We start from the raw sequence: 24,861 nt of genomic DNA, 5'->3' as shown, positions 1-24,861 counted from the left end.
CGGTTTTCCTGGGTCTTTTCACGTGTGTTATGAATAAATCTTCTTTTTTTCGGTACCGGTACTAGTTTTATTTTGTTGTATTTATCCGCGACACCTTAAAGGCCGGTCCGTGAAAATATTGTCAAGCATAAACCGGTCCGTGGTGCAAAAAAGGTTGGAGACCGCTGTTTAGACTAAAATACTCAATTCTGCTCTACAAGGGCCTGATATCCACTTACGAGGACATTATACTGCTACTATTCTATCAAATTTTTAAACGAATATCCTCATATGTGGCTCTTGTTTTTCTTAAAAACGAAAATAACGTAAAAAAAAAAAATCTGGTAATTCTTTGTTTTACATTCATCGGGCCCCAATATGCCCAAATATCAAAGAGAAATTAAAAATGTGGAAGAGTTTGGGTCTTAGGAGGTTAATGGTGAATGAGACAATGTGCAGGAGAATGTTATGAAATTTAGTGTAAATTTGGATCAAAGAAGAGGAGTCAGTCGAAATCCTTGCTGATGCTCATGTTTTTCATGTTCAAGCTTCAAGTCATTAGCACTAAATAATGTCATCTCAGGTGCTCAAACTAAAGCAGACACATTTTTCTCAGAGATGCTTTCTTCCATTCTAAGTATCTTATCACACTGATTTGGGTTTAAGGGGTCATCTTTTTGCTGATTTTAATTACTAACGTAAAGCTGTAACAGTGCGGTGTAATGTCGCAATGACAGCTGTGATTGGCAATGCCAGTCGCAGAGAAACTTGTGTATCTCTGTTCGGGAATTGCATTTAAAGTAGGATTGCTGAGAGGAGATCCAGTGTTGACTGTGACTGACCTTTTATATAGCCATTGGCATGGACCATCACTTCCTCCCAGTTTGCTGATAGGTTGATGGTGCAAGTTTCAGTATTTTGGAAATTGCAGTGAGGAACATTTGTGATGCTGGTGAAACTAAAGCCATTTTTAAAAATATTTTATAAGTTTATGCTAAAACCAGCCTGAGAGGGGCAAGGCAACTGGATACAAGTTTACCCAGGGTGTCTTTTTTCCTGTCTGGCTTCACTTATCCTGACATCAACATCAATCAGACTAAGGTGGTTATCAGCTGGATGAGTCAACTCAAGGTTTACCGATCTAGCTACGAGCACACGCAAAAACCGGTGATGGATACGCCCGCCTGCAGCAGAGTGGCTGATTTTAAAAACTTAGATCACAAAGTATGAGCTGAGAGCAACATTTTTTTTAGCTGCTGTAATTAATGAAATTAAGCTCATTTAAGTTAACAGATGTGTCACAGCTCTGCCACTAAGACATGAGATTCTGATGGATTACAATTGAAATTGCATTTAATTCATGTGTAGACATGCATACGACAGTTTGTTTGTTTTTTAAAAGCCTGAGAAAAAGTGAAGAATAAATATAAAAACATGAATCAAACATATATTTTGGGCAAGGTTCATGTAATGTAAGGTCACAAAGTAAAAATCAAATAAGCTCTCTTTGTTTGTATCATGTTTTAATGCTTATGGAGGAAAAACCTAAACCTAAAGAATGCTAAAGAAAGAATATATATAAAAGTACATATTTATATTATTACTGCTTTTTTGTGTTTGTATTGAGGAGAGAACACCTGAGCCAGGCTACCAGTAAGCTCCTAGTTCGGCTTCATAGTCCAGAGAGGTATGCTATAAAGCCAGATTAATGGTTTAGCCAGCTGTGTCGAGCTTAAAGTAAGTTTTTCGTGACATGAAAGCAGCTTTCTTTTTACCTGGCAAAATCACCATGGTAACTTATGATGAACACATAACCTCAGGGTACGTTTCAAGTTTCAGGTAAAATCATCTGGAAGCGATTCATTTATTTCCAGCATGTTTGAAGCACAATATAATTTATTTGCTGGGCAAATATGTTTTACATCCGCAAGCCTTTTAACTGCTGCAACACAGAACACACACCAAGAATACCTGTTCAGTAGGGCTGCACGATTAATCGTTAGAAAATCGCGATCTCGATTCATACTTATGCGCGATCTCATTTCCAAATGACAACGATTAAAAAAAAAAAAGAAAAAAGACGACGACGACGATTGTACCGCATTTTGATCCGGGACGTACTCTGCATGAAAACAAGCGCTCACTCTTCCTGCTCAGCAAATGACAAGGGCGGAGCCTTATACCACGTGATACAGAAGCTGTGCCGTGTGATGCTAATATTAGCAGGGAAAAAACAACGGAGAGCACGTCAGGGATGACGAGAAAGTGACAGGAGAAAATCCGTTCCGGTCAACCACCCAAACACCAATAACGGGAACCTTATACAGCGCTTCCCTATACACGTCGAACTCAAAGAAATTACGGAGGCTATCACTTATCACCTGACCAAAGATATGGCTCCCATCAACACTGTGCAAAACGAGGGATTTAGGAAAATGATCAACACCCTAGACAAACGCTACACAGTGCCGTCCCGCAACTATTTTTCTATTGTTGCACTACCTGCTCTATACACGCAGTGTCGAGCAAAGGTGGAGACGGAATTTCAAGCAGTACAACATTTTGCGGCAACAACAAAACGTGAGACATTTGTTGTTTTTATGTTCAGTCTCAACTGTTACGAACTTGATGTGCAGTTAATAAGTGCAATAAATATTTATACTGGAAAAGAAAATCGTGAGAGAATCGTGATCTCAATTCTAAGCAAAAAAAATCGTGATTCTCATTTTATGCAAAATCGTGCAGCCCTACTGTTCAGTCAATAAAAGAATTTCCCTTTGATCTGCTGACAAACTAATATATCATATCCCCGTCTCCTCTATCAGGCTATGGAACTGTAAGCTTTAATGTTTAAATGTATCCAGTTTAAAGTTTCAGAGCTTTAACGTGCAGCCATCATGTTAGAAACAAACAGCAGCATTGGGAGCGCACGCAGCCTTAAAATAATTAACTCAGATTTAAAATATTAATTGTTCTGTAGGCTAAATGACCAGATTATTTTCTGCAGCATTAATGTCTTATTTGCAACAGTTTTGCATTTAACTTTTACATGTTTTATGCTGTTATATTCACCATTTTATCGTCATCATCTGATAGGACCTCTAATTGGAGGGGGTGGCACTCACGGGGATCATTTTGTGGGGCAGAAAGATATGGATAATGCCTGAAATGCTCCATTTTTATGCGAGCACCCAAAAAGCAGAGAGCCTGGCTTAACAGAGAATGTTGCTAACCACCGTCATACTGTCCTACTGTTAGCCATCTAACACAAAGAAAGCCTGGCTGTGTTGAACTTGTGTTTTTCTTAAGGCGTATTTTGATTATCTTGCATCACCTGGAAACTGTCACAGTGACATGAGCCACAGTAAGCCATGTGGATTTGAAGGCACCAAAACACTGATTTAATCCTTCGAGAGGAACGTACAAGTTTCTGTAAAATATGACCCAGACTTCATCTTCACTCACACCACAACAGTAAATCACCCGACCTCCGAGGAGCTGTTTCTATGGATGACAAGGCCCAAAGTAACACAACTGTGTTAGCTGCTTTTTATGTAACCGTACAGCACATCAACTCCAGTGTGTGTCGTCTCGTGTGTCACCACTGCACTCGAGTACAGAGCTAAACATTGATTTTTTTTTTTCTAAAAATAAAAACCTGTCAATCTTTTAAAACCCAGAAGGTCACTTACCACAAACTCCTAACCGTCCGAGTGAAAATAACTGATTATAATGTATTTCATTTCGATTTCTTATTCTATTATTCTTATTATTCTATTTATTTTCAATATTCTGCTTCAGTTTATACAAGCTGAACCGAAATATTAAATAGATTTATCAGTTTTTTACTTTGGTTATTACTGAGATTGTGATTATTAAATATATCTACTCACTGTCTGTGGGGGAAAAGAGGATTTCCTTGAACTTTTTTATTATCATTCAACTATGAAAAAAATAATTACTAAAAGCTTAGGTTATGATTATTTTCAGGCCTTGGAAATGACCTAAGAACAGCTTTAAGGTTTAAACAAATTTGTTGGTTTTTCAGATACAGTTCTATGAAAAAAAAGCATTTTCTGCTTCCTGATTTCTTGGTTTTTTGCATATTTGTCATGCTTACATGTTTTAGATCATCAAAGAAATTTTAATATTAGACAAAGATTACCTGAGCACAATGCAGTTTCCAAATGATGATTGAATTTATGAATGGAAAAAAGCTATGCAGCCCTACCTGGACCTATGTGAACAGGTAATTATTAAATCATAGATTAACTGTGAACGATCAAGTTGTTTGGAAGGCTGATTTCAGTTTCTCAGGCCTGATTACTGCCAGCACAGCTGAATCAAGAAATCACTTAAATATAACCTGTCTGACAAAGTGAAGCAGCTATTAGTCTGGATGTAAACCATCCAGTGAACCACAGTGAGAACCATTAAACACAAATGGAGTAATTTGGAACAGCAAGAAACCTTTCCAAAGGTGGCCAGCCTACCAAAATTCCTTCAATTACTGGAAGAGCTGTCAATATTAAGGGAACCATGAGTTCGTATCTCTGCCCGAAGTCCTGAAGGAGAATATCTGAACATCAGTTTGTGCCTCGAAGCTCAAGAGCACTCAAAGCACCCCAGTAAGTCCACCTCTGATCGCTCAACAAACAAAACAAACTGAAGGTTTTGGAGTGGCCTGGTCAAAGTACAGCCTTAAATCTGACTTAGATGCTTTGGCACGACTTTAAACGGGCTGCTCGTGCTGGAAAAGCTTCTAATGTGGCTGAATTAAAACAGTACTGCAAAGACGAGTGGAACTAAATTCCTCCACAGCGATGTGAAAGACTCATTAACAGTTATCACAAATGCTTGACTGCAGTTCTCACTGCCAAGGGTGGAACAACCAGTTATTAGGGTTTAGCTGGCAATTGCCTTTTCACAAATCATACTTTTTTTTGCACTGTATTCACATTAGATAATACTTTTTATTGAAGCTGGCTTAGAAATTCGAGCTGTATGTCTGCATATTGGAGGTACAAACTACCACTGAAGGAGTGCGTCCAGTTTTAAAGATGTGGCTCTGCTCTTCATCCATGATTTTTAACTCTGCCCTGCACGTAACGATCCTGCCCTCGTTCTGTCGTCTCCGTGTCCCGTCCGGCACGGGCGGAGTGGTGTTGAAAGATCAGGGCTAACACTTAGCTTGGATGCAGAGAAGGAAAGAAGAGGAAGGGGAGCAGTGAGAGAGGGAGAGTTTGGAGTAGGGGGGGGAATTATCCTGCCAGCTTTATTTTTCATCCTGTAGAATTTTATATGGGAGCTGGCGAGGTTTATTCATACTGAGCGGCTGTTTTTCACTGTATACTTGTGTCAGAGCTGATCGTGCTGACCTCGCCGCTGACTAACACGAGCCGAAGTCTTCCCTCTCTCTCTAAAACTCGGCTTTCTTTTCAGTTTCACAGCTTAAGATCTGAAATGGTTCCTCTCGCGCTTCACCAGCTGCTGCTCCACTTTTGAAGTCAGCGAAGTCGCTTTCACCGGATTGGCTGTTAGCTCTGAACACAAGGCAGATTATCCCGTTGTCATGGCTACAGCAAACAGGAAATACCCCGAGGCAGGTAATGCCGCAGGCTCGTCCCAGTGTGGAGCTTGTCGCTTGCGGGGAAACTTGGCTCATTACTGTTGCGTCCTCTTCCCATCTGCTCCCACGGCGTCTCTTCAGCAGCCGAAGCATAAACGCTGTCTGGATAAAGATGCTTTGTCCCAAACAACCCCCGAAAGCCAAGGTCGACCCTAAACTTCTTATCTGCGGCTTCTAAGGTTCGGTGCTTAACATGCCTTAGTGGCAAAAAATATCCATGGGAACGCTGCTGCTTTGTGCCGACGTTTTTCACCTCACAGTGTATTGTGCCGAACTACTTTGATCACAAAAATATCAGCAGATGCTCCTTTATTTTCAGCCGTCATGGGAGACTTTTCTCTCTTTCTCTGCAGGTTCCTGTTCATTACAAATGCCGAGCTGCAAGGACTCGGTACCAAAACGTACTTCCCTTCTCTCTAATCCCCCCTTCAGCGAAGGTGCAGCGCTGCGAGCTTTTGTACAGTCCCTTTGATGGCGGCTGATGACTGTTGAGTGGCTTTCCGAGAGCTCTGGCCTTTAAGCGGCTTGAGCTGGGTTTTGTCTGCAGCTATTAAACTGAAGAAAGAGAGGAGAGGGGCCCAGTGGTGGGAGGGAGTGAGACTTTTCTTCGTGCCCGGTCCATATTCCCCCTAGTGCGCCCCATCTGTCTGTGGCAATAATGTTGACGAGGGCAGGTTCGTGGCTTCTGGTATGTAAACCTTGCCACTGGGAGCTGTGCGTTATACCTCAGTGGCGGTGCCAATTTCACTCTTTGCTTTTTCTGCACATAGCAGCAAAATCGCCCCTTTTCTTTTCTGTATTTCTTTCTCTCGGCCTTTTACTTCACATCATTGGTTAAAAAGCGCAAAGAAATCAAGTATATGTAGCTTCGGCAAGCTTTTCTTACCCGTTATGAACTTCACGAAAGACAAAGAAAGAAAAATGTGACTACATTCATATCTAATCCACTTGTTCTGCATTCAAACTTTTGTAGCCTTGATCATAAACACCCACAGCTGCCAGCCTTTTCACACTGAGAGCCTTAAAAGCCCTGACACAGTTTCCTGAATCACTCTGAGCGATGCTGTCCTGTATTTACATAAAACTATAAGCCATGTTAGTTCAGATATAGTTCAGGGAGATCCTTCTCTCTGTGTTTCTTTTCTGTATTCTCTCGTCTCATTGGTTTAAAGTGGGTGAGACTGAGTTGAGAAAAGGTGGCGTCACATGCAACACGTTTTAGCCGTCGGTGTAGCGAGAAAAAGCCGATGTTTCAGTATTTTATTATTTTTCTCTTACTAAAGGTGACCTGTTGTAGTTTTCATCTACTGTAACGGTGATGGATGCCTATAATAAGCTTATCCTGCATGACATACTGAGGTCAGGGTGTGAGGAAGTGATAGGCCGCTCCTTAAGAAAGCTTGTTTCCACCACTGTAAATATACTTGTGAAAATTAAATCGTTCTCAGACGTCAGAATTAGCAAGACAGAATTTTATGTTAATACCTGAATTTTTGACTATAGATAGTTTTAAATTTTTCTTTTGAACGGGTGAAAACATAATAACAAAAACATGGCTCTGAACGCTCCATTTAAGACATTTTTTTCTGCTCTTTGATCTGCGTGATGTCAGCTAGAGTGGATATTCCTAATATGCTGTGGCTGTAAGAGAAGAAGCCCCGCCCACTTGCTGTTTGCAAGGGTCAGCTAATCAGAAGGCATTTGGCTTAAAGAGGGGGAGGAGCTAAAGAAGCTTGTTTTTATATAGAGGACAAACTGAGGGCCTTAATCAAGACCCAGTATTCAATTCAGTTCAGTTTTCGTCTATAGCATTTGAATCACAACAACAGTCGCCTCAAGGCACTTTTTCTGTAAGTTAAAGACAGAGAAACCCCAACAATCAGATGACCCCTTATGAACAAGCACTTTGGCAACAGTGGGAAGGAAAAACTCCCTTTTAACAGGAAGACACCTTTAGCAGAACCAGGCTCAGGGCTATAAGGTAACTCTTTTAATTCTAAATCATAGAAACTGCTCTAATAGAGTCAAAAAATACATATATAATGGCAACCCATTTTTTTTATCATCACTAAGATGCTACAGTCATGTCACAAAGGAAGGTTTCACAGACCTATTAAAGTTTTTCTGGGCCACTCTTCTTTAAAACGCTCATTGTTTATTGAGTTTGGGGACATTCATTTATGTTCCGCTCTCTTCAGGTCCCATCGGCACTTTTCAATCAGGTTGAGGTCTGGGCTTTGACTGGGTCGTTGCAGCACCTTGATTCCTTTCTGACTGTAGATTTGCTGCTGTGCTTGGGATCACTGTCCTGTTGTATGATCAAATTTGGGCTTTAGCTGTGGCAGAGATGGCCTCACATTTGAGTCTCTTGGAAGTTTTCTAATTGTGCTGTTTTTGCACTTACTCTGAGTATTGCGCAGTTTGACATATGGGTGAATTTGCTGGGAAGATTGTGGCATTTTATTAACACACCTGAATGCACCAGACTAACAAGCTGCCACAACCTTAGCTTTTAAAGAGGCGCTCACACTTACTGATGATCAGTTAATAAAGTGGATTTGATTGACAACACCTGGCAGCTGCTCACCCTATTAAAACCAGTTTTCCACAGCACTGCAGACTTCTGTAAAAACCTCTTTCAAACGGCTGCAGTTGGACAGAGCTGATTTTTATAAGTTGCCCTTAAGAAAAAACAAAAGCTTGTGCTTCGCTGAGCGATCCTTTCATGGTTTTCATGGCTTTTTTGCCATAACAGAAAATGTGGATTTACTACAACATGTTTTTTTTCTTTTCAACCCCACATTATATTTTTACTGCTTCAAAAAAACTGTTTTTCTGCTTATAATAAACCTCCTCTGAGGTTTTATGGCACGTGACTGCTACAAAAGGAAAAAGTAGATAGTTAATCAGTATCTTCATCAACATAATAATTCATTAATCGCCGTTTGCCTCTTGTCCTGAGTCGTTTTTGTGGCAAATTTTTAAAGAGTTTATAAAGAGAAAGATGGGCAAATCGAACAACTTGGAAAGTTTTGTAAAAGCTTGCAGGGTTAAACGCATCCTGTTTTATACACCGAGATAATTTTCTAATATTTTTCTTCTCCCAGGCCGTCTTTGAGGATAACGTACTGCAGCACAGGGGTGCAGTTGGCTTTGCAGGAGCAGAAACAGGCCATTGTTGTTGCTTTCTGTTGCACTGTGTATATGGTGAGCTCTTTAATGCCCTCATGTGGCCAAATGAGGAACTGAAGAATGATTAAAACCTCTGAAGAGATGCTTTGGGAATGAAATCCTCTTTTGGAAGCTGGCTCCAGACATTACAGATTATCAGAAAAGTTATTTTGCTCTCCCTAATGTCCCTTGATTGCCATCATTGGGTTTTTATCCTCAGTGCAGCCAGACCCTAAATATGGAGCCCTCCTTCCCATTCAAACAGCCAGCTCCTCCCTGCCTGCTTGTTTGCTCCCCCTGTTGGGCATTAATAGCACTACTGTGGCTCCCTTACCCCCTGTAATCCCCCCCCTGCTACACACTGGGACATTACCATTTGGTGAGACTGACTGGCTTTGGTGAGGGAGCTGATGGGGGGCCAGCAGGGGGTACTCCTGCGCTCGAGGCTTCCTTTCGCATCGCCCGAGCTGCTAGATCTCTTTGTTATCGTTCAACGCCCACGTGTTGTTGCTGGAGAAACGGGAGATTGGCACAATCCCTGGATCTGCACGGATAAGCTCGGCGGGTTTGAGCTTTTGACCTTGCAGGAAATTGAGACGTACACCTCGTACGCCAGTGCGATTATTATATTTAAAGTCCACACAGGTGATTAAAGGTTAATCTGACGGGATGCGAGAATGCAAGTCGATTGATGCTGCTTTAAAAGGAAAAAATATATAATTCAAGGAAGGTTTTCGCTCCTCGAAACCTTCCCAGACTGAAATAATGGCTGCGGCAGTACACTCATCTCAGCAGCAGGTGTCACCACCAAGCTGTCAGCGGCTGATGCGAGGGCCAACATTTATCTGTCAATAACCCAGTAATCAGAGACTTGAGAAAGTTCGAGGGGCATGTGTTTGAATTTATTTTTATTTCTTTAATGGATTGCTGCAGCTTAACTAACCCTCAGTAACGGTGGCTTTAAGTCACATAAGAGCTAATGCAGATGACTAAAACAGGCCTGAGGCATGGCGCATCCTCGAGAAGGTCACGACCTCTGAGCTCCCGCATTAACCAAAGAGTTTTTGCTCCTTTTTTAAAGAACGAGCTCGTCGCTTTACGGTGATGATTAACCTGCACGTTGCGTGCTAATTGGCTGCTTACATGCCGTTCAGCTCTTTTCAGCAGAACAGAGGAAAAGGAGGGTGACAGTTTGCCGTCCTTTGTCACAAAGCCAAGCCGCTTTTTTGAACATGCCCCACTTTGCCCCCTTTGTCAGTCAGATAACCTCATGAATATTTCACTCCTCTGATCTGACGGCCGGGTGAAGGGGAGTGTGAGAATGAGGGGGAGGGGGGGGGAGCTGAAGCTGACTTGAAAGACTCATAATCTTCAGCGTGGCGTGGTTTGCGTCAGAGTAATGACCTGTGTGGCGTTTTAATGTGTGTGTGTGTGTGTGTGTCAGCATGTCATGTTGAAATCAAAGCAGCCGTCTGTGTGTTACTCTTTCTCTCTGTGACCTTCAGTGGACGAATGCGTTGTCGCCTTCCCCTGCATTTTTTTGCTGAGGAAGCTTCAGAAAGCGACCTGGAAGAAATCACAGCACAACCTTATTACACGTGCGGGGAGACACAGTCACCTTGCTGTGCAGGCCGGCCTTGTTTTGTTTGTTACAGCCTAAGCGTAGCCTCTGGCTGCACCACTGGGTAAAAGGTAAACGCTAATGAGGCGAGTTGAAGGAAACACTTGTAACCTGTGAATGCACCCTGACGAGGGCCGGCAGAGGGAGGCAGGAAATGAAGGTGCTCTTGACGTGGCCTTTGGTGAAGTGGCTCCAGAGCCCGTTGGCTCGCTCAGAAATACTCAAGTGTGTCTTGAGTGGTCTTGCTTTGAGTTCAGGAAATGGCATCGACCTACTCCTATATTCATCACCAGCACGTCATATATGGCATTGCGCACATGTGGTAATGATATGCAAGCGTGGCCCCTTTAAGAGCCCAATGTCCTTTTTTGAGAATGAGCCCAGAGTCGGAGCTCTGCGTGTGCTGACCGTGGCCTCTCGGTTGGTCACCGGAGGGGAGGACGGGGGGGAGGACGGGTGCTGCAGCAGAGAAATGGCTAACTGAGTTTACCCCCCACCCCCCAAACGGCAGCCTGGCCGCGCCGCATGCCCTTATCTACCATTGGAATGCAACAGCTGTGCGGGGGAGCGGCAGAGTGGGCTGGCTGAAACCCCCCTGCCAGACCCCCACACAGCTTCTCTCTCTCTCTTTCTCTCTCTCTCTCCCCCCTCCCCTCCACCTCCAAGCGACGTGCTGGGCTCCTGAAAGGCAGCTCAACTAAAAAGTGAGCTAGACACAGTGAGAGGCTGGCAGGGCTGCTGCACATTCAAAATAGAGGGAGAGGGAGGGAAGAGGGAGAGAGAGAGAGAGCTAGCGAGGCAGTGAGAGAGAGAGAGAGAGAAGGAGAGTCAGGGACAGGCAGTGCTGAAAAGGAGAGCACAAAGAGAAGGAAAGTGGAGCAGGGGAGGGGAACAGGAGGCTGGGTGAAGGGAGAGGGAAAGACAAAAGAAGGAGAGGGGAGACATAGCAGGGTGAACGGAGGGGACTGAGCAAATGGCTATGGAGGAGACGGCGGGGGGAGCCAGGAAAGCAACCAAGAGCAAACTGTTTGAGTTCCTGGTCCATGGAGTGGTGAGTGGCGCTGTCCGTCATTCCCGTGAAGGGAGCTGGGCTCTGGCATGCATCTGTGTGTGTGTGTGTGTGTGTGTGTGTATGTGTGTGTCTGTGTGTGTGTGTGTGCATGAGTCGGTGCAGCAGCAGCAGCGGCGGTCTGTGTGTGAGAGATAGCTGGGTAAAGCTGGCCATGTGAAGGTTATTTCCAGCCCCCTGGATCCCAGCCTGTGAGGAGATGGCTTGAGAGAGCGAGAAGTGGAGCAGCGTGGATGGATGGATGGGGCTGGAGCAGGAGGAGGATGTGGAGAAGAGGGTTTCTTACCCCCCTAATAAAAAATAAATAAATAAAAAAAAGGAGAGAGAGCGAGAGAAAAGAAATAGAAGCTCAGCAGCAGCAGTAGAAGCGAAAAGCAGCCAGCTCCCCCTTTGGCTAACAGAGGCGCTCACTGAGCATGCTTCCCTGGGAGTAACAGACAGAAAAAGGGGGGGAAATGACGAGTCCGCTCAAAACAGCGAAGCCGGAGCAGCCTTCCAGGCGGCGTGAAACAATTTGAACCTGTGAGGTCACGAGACAAACCGATGTAGTATCGTAGACGGAGCCGAGGCAGGCGGCCATGCCGGAAATGATGCGGGGGTACAATCAGCCCATTCATGCAAAAGCTAGCATGAAATGTCAAGTGAAGTGTTGCTCATGGTTTAGAGGTTAAGCAACTATTGCCATTAACCACACGCAGCACACAAAGTCTGCTTCAGTAGTGGTTTGTTTTGGTGAGGAGACGAATGCATTTCGAGGGTTGAGAGCGGTGAAAAAACAAATCTGTAAGCGTCACTTTGTAGTTAGAACTTTGATTCGAGTGTGGATACAGTTTGTGCCAGTGACTCGACCTTTTAAATCTACCTGTCATCAATTCTTGTTCCAGTTAAGCAGCTAACACTGATGTATCTGTTGATATCGGCCTTTTAGGGGAATAAGGTGGCTTTTACAGATAGCATTATCTGACCTTTATCTCGTTGTGCCGCATCCACCCTGCGCTGAAGTGTTCAGAAATAGCGCAGTGAAGCGCTCAAAGACTTCCAAACAAAAGATTTCTGTGGTTTACTGACCCATAAGAGGAAAAAATAGCAACAATAAAAATGAACGAACCAAGAAAAAATTTGTATCGGTGCAGAATTTCACAGGAAAACGACCGACCATGACTTCCCAAAGCGCGAGGCATCGTTTTCTTATGAATTCGACTCATGTTGTGGTGATTAAAATCAGTAAATCATCAAACCGCCCATGTTACAATTGTGCTGTCCGCCTAATAGTATCAGCTTTTGTCATTTTTTTCTCATACGGTCAACAGAAGACGACCGGAAACGAGGCGAAAGATTAGCTACAAACATGCAGCCAAACTCTAGCTGTGACATACACAAAAATAAAAATGACAGCAAAGAGAGAAAAAGAATCATTTTTAATCATCTCGCCATCTCTTACATTCCTCTCAGGACGTCACAACCCATAGTTTGCAGAGTGTCTAACTCTGGAGCTGCGTTGTGGTTTTAACTTCCTGAAAAAGATGAATTAAGCTTCACCTTTACTCAGATTCTGAAACAGAGCACAGCTTTTTAAGAAGGTGACAAGACTTTGTGATAGTTCATGTTCATCTCAAGAGTGTTTTTACATTTTCTAATCATAATCTTTACGTTGTTGAGAAAGTGGAGAACTAGCAGACTTTTCACTAAAGAAATCCCACAAATTAGCCCGACTGTGAGTTGGAGAAACCTCGAAAGATGAAATGATGCTTGACTTTTAATAGCTGTACAGTTTAAGACTTGATAACTAGAGCATGAGTGAGGACCCAGGATTGCTTGAGGTGCATGCATGTGGAAAAGAGGTGACTGGGTCACTGTGATGCTACTCTGCTGCATGTGCTGCTGCTGGACGAACTCTGCATTGGCGCCACTCCTTCCTTTAAACTCTTCACTGTGGAGCACCCTGTGTGCCCTTCACGTGGGCCTAGTGTTACCTGGAGGCCTCTGGTGATTTGTAGTAAATGGGCCGGTTGTCTGTGATTTTTAAAAGTATTTAGATATTTGAGTCTTTTACTCGAGAAAAGCTTTAAAATGAATGTTTGGATGACAACGTGAGTGCGCTGAGAAACATTTTGAGGCTTTCCAGACAATATTTGTCGTCATGTTTGGGGATTTGAGTAAATAGGGACTTTTTAAGTGTGTGTTCAGTTAGGGTCTGTTCGTGGACCACAAGCAGACTTGAAACTCGTGTCACACCGATGACTGCTTGTCCACAGACGCAGGCACGTGTGGTGGGAAGCTGGACTGTGCGTCATGTCTGTTGGCAAAGTTGATCAGAAGTGTTTATATGCTCTTTAAAGACGAGCCGGGGTGCCGTCGTCCTAAATATCTGCATCATCATCCAGCTGAACTGACTCTCACCTCTTCCAAAGCCTCAAGTACACCGGGAAGGTCAAAATGACTCGATAAAGCATGTTTGTGAAACCCTTTTAAGTCCTGGGTTTTAGACCTGACTCCATTTTAATCAGGGCCGGTGTCAGGCTTAGCGACACGGCGAGATTTATACACCGAAACAAGATGAGGTATTGTCTTTTTGACAGGAGCGGTCATTAGAGGGGCTGCGGAGCCGAAGCCCTGCGCCCGGAGACCGACTTTAGGAAACAATGGACCAGGTGATTGATGAGCCAGATGAGTGTGTCCTCTCAACAGACCAATTAACCTTGATGAGGCTCTGGCTGCTCCAAGCCAAATATTTCCCTCTGCTTTTTCCCCCCGCCTCCCATACCTCTCCTCTCCTCTGCTCTTTCTCTTCCCCCACATTATGAGATGGAAAAGTCTTGTTGTAATACTTGTGGCAGGTTCCTCGACGTGTGTACTGCAGAATGGAGAAATATTTACACTACCGGATTGGGGGGGTGGATGAGGAGGGGGAGATGATTCGGCACAGTTTGTGAGCTTGTGGCGAGCGGTGACGTTCCCTTTCCTTTCATGGTCGAATAAAGCAAAGACACACGTGCGCAGATGGATTTACATGCAAAAAACACAGACACACACATAAATACTGTGGATGCAGTCATAGCTGCGGTTCCTGAAGGTCGCAGCAGCAGCCAGCTTTGGCCGAGCTTCGGTTCGAGGACTGATGGGTGGGCTGAAGTCCCTTCCTCCTCTCCTCTCATTGTCTCCCTCACCTCCCTTCTGCTGTGCGACTTCTCTTGCTCGTGAAAGTCGGCGAGGAAGCCTTCGAGCCCTCTCTGTGGGAAAACCCCGATAAACCCAAAACATAATATGACACAGTGTAGGCTCGGGCGTCGGTGGATTCACAGCGTGTTTGTGTAACTGAGAGCGAATGTAAACTTCAGTTTCTCTCACAGCTGGGTTGCCTTCATTGTTCCCTTCATAGAAATTTACACAAATAAAATGTTTAAGCTCAGTTACCTCGAGTGGAAGACGAGTGGGGTTCGGGTTAGGCTGTTTGGGGTGTGAGATATCGGCGTGCCTCCACGCTGTGATGCGGCAGAGGTGAAAGTCATTTCCTCTGTGGCGCCACGGTATTGAAAAGCAAAATAAAAACATTTTAAAAAATCTAATTCAACAACTACTTGACTTTCCAAACACAATGTCCAGGTAACCCAAGTAAAAATCCGCAGACCTTGATTTTCACTGAAATTTCTCTCTATCAGGAAGTTTAATGGTTTTCAGCGCGCAGCCTGAAAAGATCTTTTCAATGGGTGGTTATTAATATCTGCAAAATGTCAGCACATAAAGCCATTTGCATGGTTGGAAAACCTCTAAAAGTGAACGAGAGCGTCTTTCGGTGCAGTTTTTGGTGAGCCGACCCTTTAGGCTACGAGAGGTCGAGCATCCTGTTTCACTGTTAACGGGTGAGAAACCAAATAAAACGTCCCGGTTAGCTTTTCTCCTGACAACTGAAAACTGTTGATGGATAAAATAATCAGCTAGTAGGTCTTAACTGATAGACGCATGTGTAATTAATATTTATTTATTTTTTACACCGGATGGCCTTCAAACCGAGGCTCTTTGACTTGACCACTACACTCCATAGTTAGCCTATCTTGGCTAATCCAGCTAATTCAAAATCTGACAAATTAGCCTGCCCCTGAAGTGTAATCCTGCTTTATGTAACCAAAATAACGTCCTGAAGATTGTGTTTCAGGAATCAATCAGAGATGATACAATACAGAAGTATCTGTTAACACATTTGCTCAGATGTCCGCTTTTAAGTCTCTGAGGTCTGAAGCTTGGATTATACTCAGTTGCAGACACGGACAGCTGGAGACCCGACACGGTCCGAAAAACAGGCAGGAATGAAAATCCTGATGCGTGTCTTTTGTCCTGTCTCCCTCCCCTCACCTCCACCCGGCCGTGGTAGACGGTTCCCCCTGCCCGTGGTCGAGTCTGGTTCTGTCTGAGGTTTCTTCCTGTAAAAAAGGAGTTTTTCCTCCCCGCCATCACCAAGTGCTTGCTCATAGGGGCTTGTGTGATTGTTGGGGTTATCTCTATAGGTCCTAACCTTGCAAAATAAAGCACCTGGAGGCGACTGCTGTTGTGATTTGGTGCTGTGTAAATCAAATTGAATCGGTTTACACTTCAGTGAATCTCTGTGGGCGACATGTTGAAGGTGACATGTGAACACAAAAAGGAAAAGAATTCGGATTTGATGTTAATAATCGTGTGTGCGACGATGTTTGCTCGCCTGGTGAAGAGGAGATAGTGTACGTATAAAAATGCATTTAGTACTGTCGTTATAGTAAGATTAATGTGTGCTTATATGCGGTGCAACAACAAAAACTAGTAAAATGCTGTGACTTTCTTTCCCTCCTAGCTCTTTGCTGTGGTCAGTATTTTACATGGATGTTTAGGGTTTGAGTCATCTTAAATGACCTCAGAGGACCAGGGTTCGAACCCAGACCATGCATGTCGTTCCACACCTGCTCACTACCTGCTTACCTGCCTCCTCTCTGCACCGCTCTGTCAAAGAAAGTGAAAAATGGCAAGAATTTAAAAAAATATGTTATAGTTCAGCTATTTTTTTGCAGAAACATTCAAAATATTTATTAATTTTTTTTACGTAAAATTATCAAAATGAAATGCAAAACATTAGAATGCGGTGATTATAAGTGGATAAATTCAATAAATACTCGCCACCCCAACGGGCTAATTTAAAAAGAAAATCATGGTGGGAAACGTTTTTAAAATAGAAAAATGTCACAACAGCACATATAAATGTCTTGCTGCTGTTTGAGTGACGTCTTGAAGGTTAAAAATAATTGCTTAAAAAGCCCAAACGCAATAAATATGCTCCACATAAACACCAAAATCAAAGAACCGCTCAGTGAGAACGATTTAACTTCTTACTCGTCCTGCGCCTGCCCTCCATCTGCCGGGGCCCTCTCAAAGTATTAAAGTACTTACAGTAACTACAGCACAGACGAGATGACTGATAACCCTCCCGCGGGGAGCGAATCAAACACACGACGGAGATGAGATAGCCGGCGAGGAGGACAAATGTGATCAAATGTGTCGCTTCGTGTAAACACCAGACTGTAAGCAGAGTTTTAGCAGCTGATCTGAAATCTTCAAACGGGCTAATGACAATCTGAACGACAGCCGCTCTCACTGCCCTCCACGCCGCTAAACTAAATAAAACAGGAACCTGCAAATGCTCTTTAATTCGGCTCGGAAAGGGTTTGATAAATCCAGTCACATGCTCGTTTGAGTACATTTGCAAGCAATAACGTAAAAATGGTCATTTTTAGCCTCTCGTAAGACTTGAGGTTTTTCTGTCCATGCTTTTGGGTTTGTTGCAGACGAAACTAAACTAAGAGAAATTCAGAAAAATATTCATCAGTTAGATAAAAAAGGTGACTAAATGAAAAGTGAAAACATGCTAGATGCTGAAATTAAAGCACAGTTAATAAAAATGACTCAAGCTGTTAATCAGCTATGCCGGAGAATGAATTATCCGCCAATCGATTAATCAGTTCCTGCAGCTTTATTCACCTTTAATCACCTTTTGTAAACACGAATGACATTAAAATAAAAGCACGCTCTGTAAGCGCTTCAAAACAAATAGCAGCACATAACATGAAAGATGGGGAATTTGTTCTAAAGCAAGTCTTAAGGAAGCAGCCTCATCCTCAGATTTTAGCAGGTTTCAGAGCTCCAATCGAAGCCTTTCAGGGACCGTGCATGTAACAACCCACAGATTCATATGTTTAGTACGGTGTGGGATAAGTTTGGCCTCTTCAAATCCCTCCAGCCTTCCCAGAGATGCCAACACACTTCTCAGATATCCATCCACATGGCAGATTCGATTGCTGGCTGGCTGGCTGGCAGAGCTCCGGGCAGAGTGCTGGAGTCAGTTCAGCAGGTCAGATTATAGAGCGCAGCTCATTGTGAGTGTGTGTGTGTGTGTGTGTGTGTGTACATTATCCAGCGATGGTTTTGTGTATCTGTTATCTGGATGGCTCACATTCTCCAGACGGAGTTGTAGCAGCAGCAGCAGCAGCTCTGTCTGCCTGTCTGGGTGTTGTTTTCCAGCTTAGCTAGGAAGCGGGAGAAGGACCTCTCTCTTAACAGCTTTTGAGCAGGAGGCCTCCGCCATATGTTGTTTTATCCCCAGACCCTTCTCAGTTGCTCTGACCCCCATCCCCTCCCCCCCTCAGTGGCCGGAGTGACAGCAGCGTCTGCTCGGTCGTTCTTATCACAGGATCTCTGCTCGATCACCATTTCAAAGGGCACACAATACGTCAGGAAATAAAAATCCACAGTCAGCGCGGAGTTATTAAACCTCCCTGCTGCTTACTACCTCCACTCTCTGCTCTTTGTTTGTGTTTGTGAACGGTCTAAAGATCACCTCAGACCTGCGCAAGTGCGAACGCGCTGTAATCTACATGTAGAGATGACAAACTTAAGAAAAATGCGAGCATGCGTGAGGTCATGAACCCCCCCTCGAGCTGTATCCTTCAGCTGTCCTCCTCCTCCAACATTTACCCGCTATGTTACCGAATGTAGCTGCAGTTTCTGTGCTCAGACTTCTTCTTTTTTTCTATTCAGATGGAGAAATTTCACCGCTTTGCGAGGTTTAGATGAACATAATTATCGCAGAGAGATTTCTTTTTAAATAACTGAAAAAATAATAATTTAATTAAGGCACAGAAAGAAAAGGAAACGTCTGCTTCTTGCTGTGTAAATGTGTTGGCGTGTTTGCTGTAATTAAATTCACTCAGTAATGAGGCGCGTATGTAACATTGTATATATGCTTTTTTTTTGAGTAAAAGGAAGGTGGAGAAGAAAAACACTGAAAATATCCTGTGAGTGTTTCCCAAAATAAAAAGTTTCTGGTTCGATTGATGCTCACATTGCGAGTAGATTCATTCAAGGCAAGGCAGCTTTATTTATAGAGCACATTTCACTGCGTGGAAACGCGCTCTGCTTTCATTTAAAGTCAGCAAATATGTGAAGTGTACATTCACGTGTTATTTTATTAGGTACGCCTGCTTGTTAACGACCACATGGGAGCAACTCGGTGTAGACGTGGTCGAGACGACGTGCTGAGGTTCAACCTGAGCGTCGGAGTGAGGAAAGGGGATGTAGGTGACTTTGAAGGTGGCGTGGTTGTTCGTGCCGGTTGGAGAAACTGCCGATCTGCTGTGGATTTTCCCACACAGCCAGTGTGGAAAAGAGAAAACACCCAGCGAGCCTCGGTTCTCTGGGTGAAAATGCTTTGTTGATGTCAGATGAGAATGGACTGAGCTGCTTTGACCTGAGAGGAAGGCGACAGTGACTCAAATATCCACTCGTTCTAATCAAGGTACGCAGAAGAGCAGATGAAGCAGAAGACCACACTGGTTAGCACTCATGTCAGCTGGGAGGAGAAAACCGAGGCTACATTTTGCAAAGTCTCACCAAAACTGGACTTTTGGGTCAAAATCTGGTGACAATGTAAAAGCAGGGCTCCATCCTGCCTTGTATCAACAGTTTACACTGCTGCTGCTGGTGTGATGGGCGGGGACTATTTCCTCGCACACTTTGTCACTACCTGAGTATTGTTGTTAATCGTGTCCATCCATGTATGACCACAGTGTACGCAGCAGGATAGCACACCATGTTACAAAGCTCAAACCAATTCAAACTGGTTTCTTGAGCATGACAATGAGGTCACTGCACTCATGACCTCCACAGACACCAGATCTCAGTCCAATAGATCAGCTGTGTGAAGCTGTCATGTCAACAGGCACCAAAATCGGAGAAATATTTCCAGCGCCTCGTTGAAGAAAAGAAAAGAGAGTCCAACCTCTGCTGCCAAGGTGTACCTAATGAAGTGTCCACATTGAAAGTGTGAAAGAAACATTTTACTTTTACTCAGCTACATTTACTGAGTGAGGCTATGATTTAAAGCTGTGTTTAAACACAATGTGAACACAGGAGCGGTTTATTAATAACATTTGAATTTTTCTTGTTGTAGGCTACATGGAGTACTGAGTTATTGTTACGAGCACGCAGAAGATTATTTTTAGTAAAAAGGTGAAGTGATGTCCTCAGTTTTCAGCCCAATAATATCATGCAATAAGGAACCCTATTAACTGTTCTGGGAAGGGGGGAAAAAAAGCCGAACTGAACCTTTAGACGGACGAGTACCGCTCCTCAAAACTGTTATTTATTTTCCCTAAAATAAAATAAAAGCACAGATTTTTAGCCTCACATTGCTAACCATTGCAGCAAGTGTTTCCCTGATAAACACGACGTTTGACGACCTTCCCTGTACCCTTAATCGCTTATTTTGACACCTCAGAATACATCAATAAAACAATCTTTCATTATAGGAACTCAGTTATGCAAAGATTATTTGACAAATCTGAATCACTTCTCACTCTCTGTGAAACTATTAAGCATTTATTATAAAGGAAGCAATGCGAACAAAGTCATGCAGCTTTTTTGGGACACAGATGCTGTGGCTGATTAGGGAAAAACCTATAATCATGTTTATTTTTGTTGTTATTATTTCACACGATTACTCAGAGACTGTGGAAAACATAATGGATTCATTTGAACTTTAACTGTAATTCAACCTAAAATAAAGAATGTTTCACTTCGATGTTTTAATATTGTCCGGTAGAAGTGGCCATGACGCTACGGACAAAATTAAAGAAACAAATAAAAATGGTGACTCTACAAAATGTCATCGGGGCCCCCTGTGAAGTCTGAACCATGAAAAAATTGTCAGATAATTAAAACTCTTTGAAACTGCAGGCCAAAACTGTTTTTGTTCTTGACCTTCGTCTTCTTCCTGCTTCCTTTAGGGGTCACCACAGCAGGCCATCTGCCTCCATCTCCCCCTATCCCTATCAGGAGTACATTGGCTTGTGCCCCCCACCTGCGAAAATGCTTTTTAATGCTTTAAAGTTGAGCGTTTTAACATAGAAGTCTATGGGAATCAACTGCCCCGTTGGACCAAGCCTCATATGGCCATTAGAGCAGCGGGCCGCGAGAGTTGAGGCTCAGGTGTGAAATGTATAGTTTTCAGGGTTTTCATCGGTTTTCAGCATTATTTTGTTATCATTTTTATCGTTTACTCGGTTTTCCTGGGTCTTTTCACGTGTGTTATGAATAAATTTTCTTTTTTTCGGTATCGGTACTAGTTTTATTTTGTTGTATTTATCCGCAACACCTTAAAGGCCGGTCCATGAAAATATTGTCGGGCATAAACCGGTCCGTGGCGCAAAAAAGGTTGGGGATCGCTGCATTACAGGAACTACTGCTTTTATTTCTATGGTGGCTTTAGTACACGCACATAAAGAAAAGCATCTCCCGGCTATTAAAAATGCTGCTGCTGTGATATTTTCCATTCCAGCATCCGTCTTCCTCTTCCGCTCTTCCTCTCTGATGATTTCAATTAATAGAATTTTTAATTAGAGGACTGGTTATTCTCTGTGGACGTGTTCTGGTGGAGCCCTTCACAGACAGTCGGAGGTCTGGATGAAGTCAGGCGTTTTCTTTTCTCGCTCGCTTTCTTTTGCCCTGTTCGGTTTCAGACAATAAACCGAGGCGGGAGGCAGCTGTTGCCATGGGAGTGACAGGCGCAGGTGAGAGGTGCCCAGTTGTTCGCAGGCGTCAGAACGGGAGTGTGGTCTCCGACACTGCTTGCATTGTTTCGGAGACATACGTGTGTGTGTGTGCATGTCACAGAGTTTGACTGCTGTGAAAAAACCTCTGTGCATTCTCATTTCCAGCTGCCAACCCTGATTCTTGTTTAGAGGAGAAAAGATAAGGCGGAAAGAACAAGATATTGGTGATTCTTCCACTGCAGCTGCTCTCGTTTCTGATATTTTCTGGTAATCAGGGTTGTTTTCTTAAAGCGGACTTGTTCTGTTTTTCGTATATGCTGTCATATACGCTCGTGGCCACTTCGTTAGGTACACCTGTTCAACTGCTCGATACATTTAGGCACTTAGATGGGGTCAAGACGGCCTCCTGTTATTATTAATATGGTAATCTCAAGCACACAGCCCCACCTTCAAACCTTCTGTTTGCAAGGGGCAGCCAATCAGAAGAAAGTTGGCTCATAGAGGATGAACTGATGGGCTGCACCAATGTGCAGTTTAAGATAAAGAAGGATTAGTTTTAGCTTTGAATCATGCAAAGCTACTCTAGCAACGTCCAAGAATCAACATTTGGAAATGAGCATAACAGGTTCCTTTTAAGGTGACTGATCTGTGGTTATCTGACGTTTTCGCTGTTGTATTTGTTGTTGCCGTCTAACAAATCCAATATTAGACGGCGCTGCAGTTAAAGCTTCACAGCTGGGTTTGATCTTCATGTTCGCTGCCCAGGATGGAGACACACACAAACAGAAATGGTGCAAATTGACGTCAATAAATTGCGTAAAAGCCGCTGCTGTTTGATTGTTGAAAGGTTATCAAAGGTTGCCAAAGAGAGGAAGAAAGTCAAAATATTTATTTCTGTGAGCGTGCTGTTTGGGTTTTGGGTCAGGTCTGTGGCGTCTGGATTAGAAGCTGATGTGAAGCTCTTTGTTGGAGCTCTAATTCGTGTTTTTGTCAGGCGTGTTCAAAGAAGAGTCCCCCCTTCACTCCACCTGGAATCAAACACTGCTATGTTTTTGTTGTATTTTTAGAAAGACTCATTTTTGCTTAAAATGAATTACAAAACACGTTCAGAATCTTTTCTATATAATACATGCTCTCTGTCTTTCTTCTTTCCTTCCAGCGTCCCGGCATGCCGTCTGGAGCGAGAATGCCCCACCAGGGAGCTCCCATGGGCCCCCCCGGCCCGCCGTACGGAGGGAGCCCGGCGGTGCGGCCCGGCCTGCCCTCCCCAGTGATGGAGCCCAGCCGTAAGAGGCCTGCCCCCTCCCAGCAGGTCCAGCAGCAGCAGCAGCAGCAACAGCAGCAGCAGCAGCAGCAGGCCGTCCAGAACCGTGCCAGAAAGTGAGTTTCAATCCAAGTGACCTACAACGGCCAAAAACACTGCATGGTGTGCAATCAGTGACCCTTTGTGTGTCTGCTTTTATGTGATCGAAGAGCTCAACAGTGGTTACACTTTCATCTGGATGAAGATTTGGGAAAAGCTGATTCTCCTGAGATGTTGATGATAATCAAAGTGTGCGTTAACAATGGGAAGGAGAGATTTTTCTACAAAAATCTGAAATATAACTCTATATCTTAAATTAAATGTCTTAATATTATGCAACATTATATATATTATACTTGTAACCTATTTTAAATTTATTTTATTTATATTTTAGGACTGACAAAAAAGTTATTGCAACAACATGCAATAAATTTTCAATCTTGTTGCTTTTAAAGTGGTTGCTTTGGAGATGGGGACCAGGTCTGAGACCACTCGCAGTCTAGATGCTGCTTTCAAAGCAACTTTGGTGCCGTTAATACGGCAATAAGAGAGAGTCCGCGTGCTATCAGCTTCCATTTCAATGAGGTCAGGTTAGAAATTACATGGAAAATCACAAACCTGTCACAGTCTGCGTACACAAAAAATCCCATCTAATTTTGCACTGACTTCTTGCATTCAGAGTCCGGTTTGTCCATCTCAGAGATTTGAAAAAGAACTTCAGAAATTCCCACATAAATAGTGACGTAGCTGCTGCAGGATGCCAGTGTAACTGTAACATGAAACTGGCACTCAACAACAGTAGTTTTATAAAGGAATAACCAGAATACAACTGGTTGGCAACCAGTTGAGTCGAGTCCCTTTTTGCAAAACGTATGTTGCAGACGAGTTGCAACCAAAGGGTGCAATTAGCAATGATTTGCAAAACTTTGCCAGTCTGTCTGAAAGTAAATGCAGTCAGTCCGAGTCTGACCTGCTTTGAACACAGGTTGCCTCCCACTAGACGACCCTTTCATTCATGTTGTGATTAAAAGTTGTTGCCAACAGGTTGAGGGTGTTAAATGCTCAACCTTTGGGCAAATGTTGGCTACCGTAGCTGCTTAAAGTGATCACGATTCATGACTGCACGAAATTTCATTGCATTCCTTAAAAAAACTCTAGAAATGCTCTTGATAAAAAGTGGGGGGACTGAGCCACGCCGCAGACTTGCACTGCTAGTGCAACTAACCAAAAAAACACCACATAACTGCTAGCTCCGCCATCATGAAATGTATCATTTGCTGCTTTTCTCTTTAATTTCATTGTAAATTGAAACTATTTGACTGGAGATCAGACATGAATCGTGTGATTTCTTTGTTTATTTATTTTTTATTTTGTTAACGCCGACATAGTTTAACAGTCGTGAAATCATTTTAAAAAAATGTTAGCGAAGTACCTCCAACGTGTACGTCAACATTTGCGCACTGTGATCTCCTAAAATCTTTCAAATCCAGCTTAAAAAATCCCACCGGTGACGAGTGAAACCATGACCTTTGTGCGTGTTTGTCACTTTTCAGCTTCCATTTCATGTCGTTTCCCCTTCTCTTGCTGCTCGCCTCATTTTGCATCCTTCGCCTCGCTCACTGCTGTATACATCCACTCTCACCATCACAGTCGCTGCTGAATGCTGGCTCTCGGCTCGACCTCTAGCTGTCTTCAGCGTCTTTGTAGTGTAAATTTTTACCATCGCATAAACGTGGCGTCCTCACAGCTGTCTGCAGACGTTCAGACTCTGGTAGTCTCTTTGGCTTATCCTTACGCTATCTACTGTCAAACCGGGATACGTAACATTGCAGGCTTCATTTGACATTCACACATAGGTCACTTTTACATTAATGTTCCTCGAGGCTTCATGCAGACATACCCACAGTGAAGGAGACGGTGATGAGAGAGAGCCACGTGCAGGAGACTAAGCAGGACGTCAAGTGCTTTGGGAGAATTTATTCGCATATTGTTGCTTTTTCTAATTAGATGTATGAGAAACAT

The 24,861-nt window shown here is 43.4% G+C and overlaps 1 protein-coding gene across 5 annotated transcripts in view; it reads left to right on the top strand.

Annotated features, from left to right (window-relative positions):
• Positions 1-24,861, top strand: part of smarcd3b (SWI/SNF related, matrix associated, actin dependent regulator of chromatin, subfamily d, member 3b) — a 56,949-nt gene that overhangs the window by 8,270 nt on the left and 23,818 nt on the right. For 2 of the 5 annotated variants that reach the window (XM_005922538.3, XM_005922534.2), the window contains exons 1-2: positions 10,918-11,451; positions 22,696-22,916. In XM_005922538.3, the coding sequence (XP_005922600.1) occupies positions 11,374-11,451; positions 22,696-22,916 (299 nt within the window). In that variant the 5' untranslated portion in view covers positions 10,918-11,373. Of the gene's footprint in view, positions 1-10,914; positions 11,452-22,695; positions 22,917-24,861 lie in introns of those variants that run through there. The other 3 variants (XM_005922535.2, XM_005922537.2, XM_005922536.3) reach the window with 3 other exon arrangements.

This window comes from Haplochromis burtoni, unplaced genomic scaffold (assembly GCF_018398535.1).
Source record: "Haplochromis burtoni strain Fernald_Lab_line unplaced genomic scaffold, NCSU_Asbu1 Contig_58, whole genome shotgun sequence".
Lineage (NCBI taxonomy): Eukaryota > Metazoa > Chordata > Actinopteri > Cichliformes > Cichlidae > Haplochromis > Haplochromis burtoni.
This window is presented reverse-complemented; position numbering and strand designations above follow the sequence as displayed.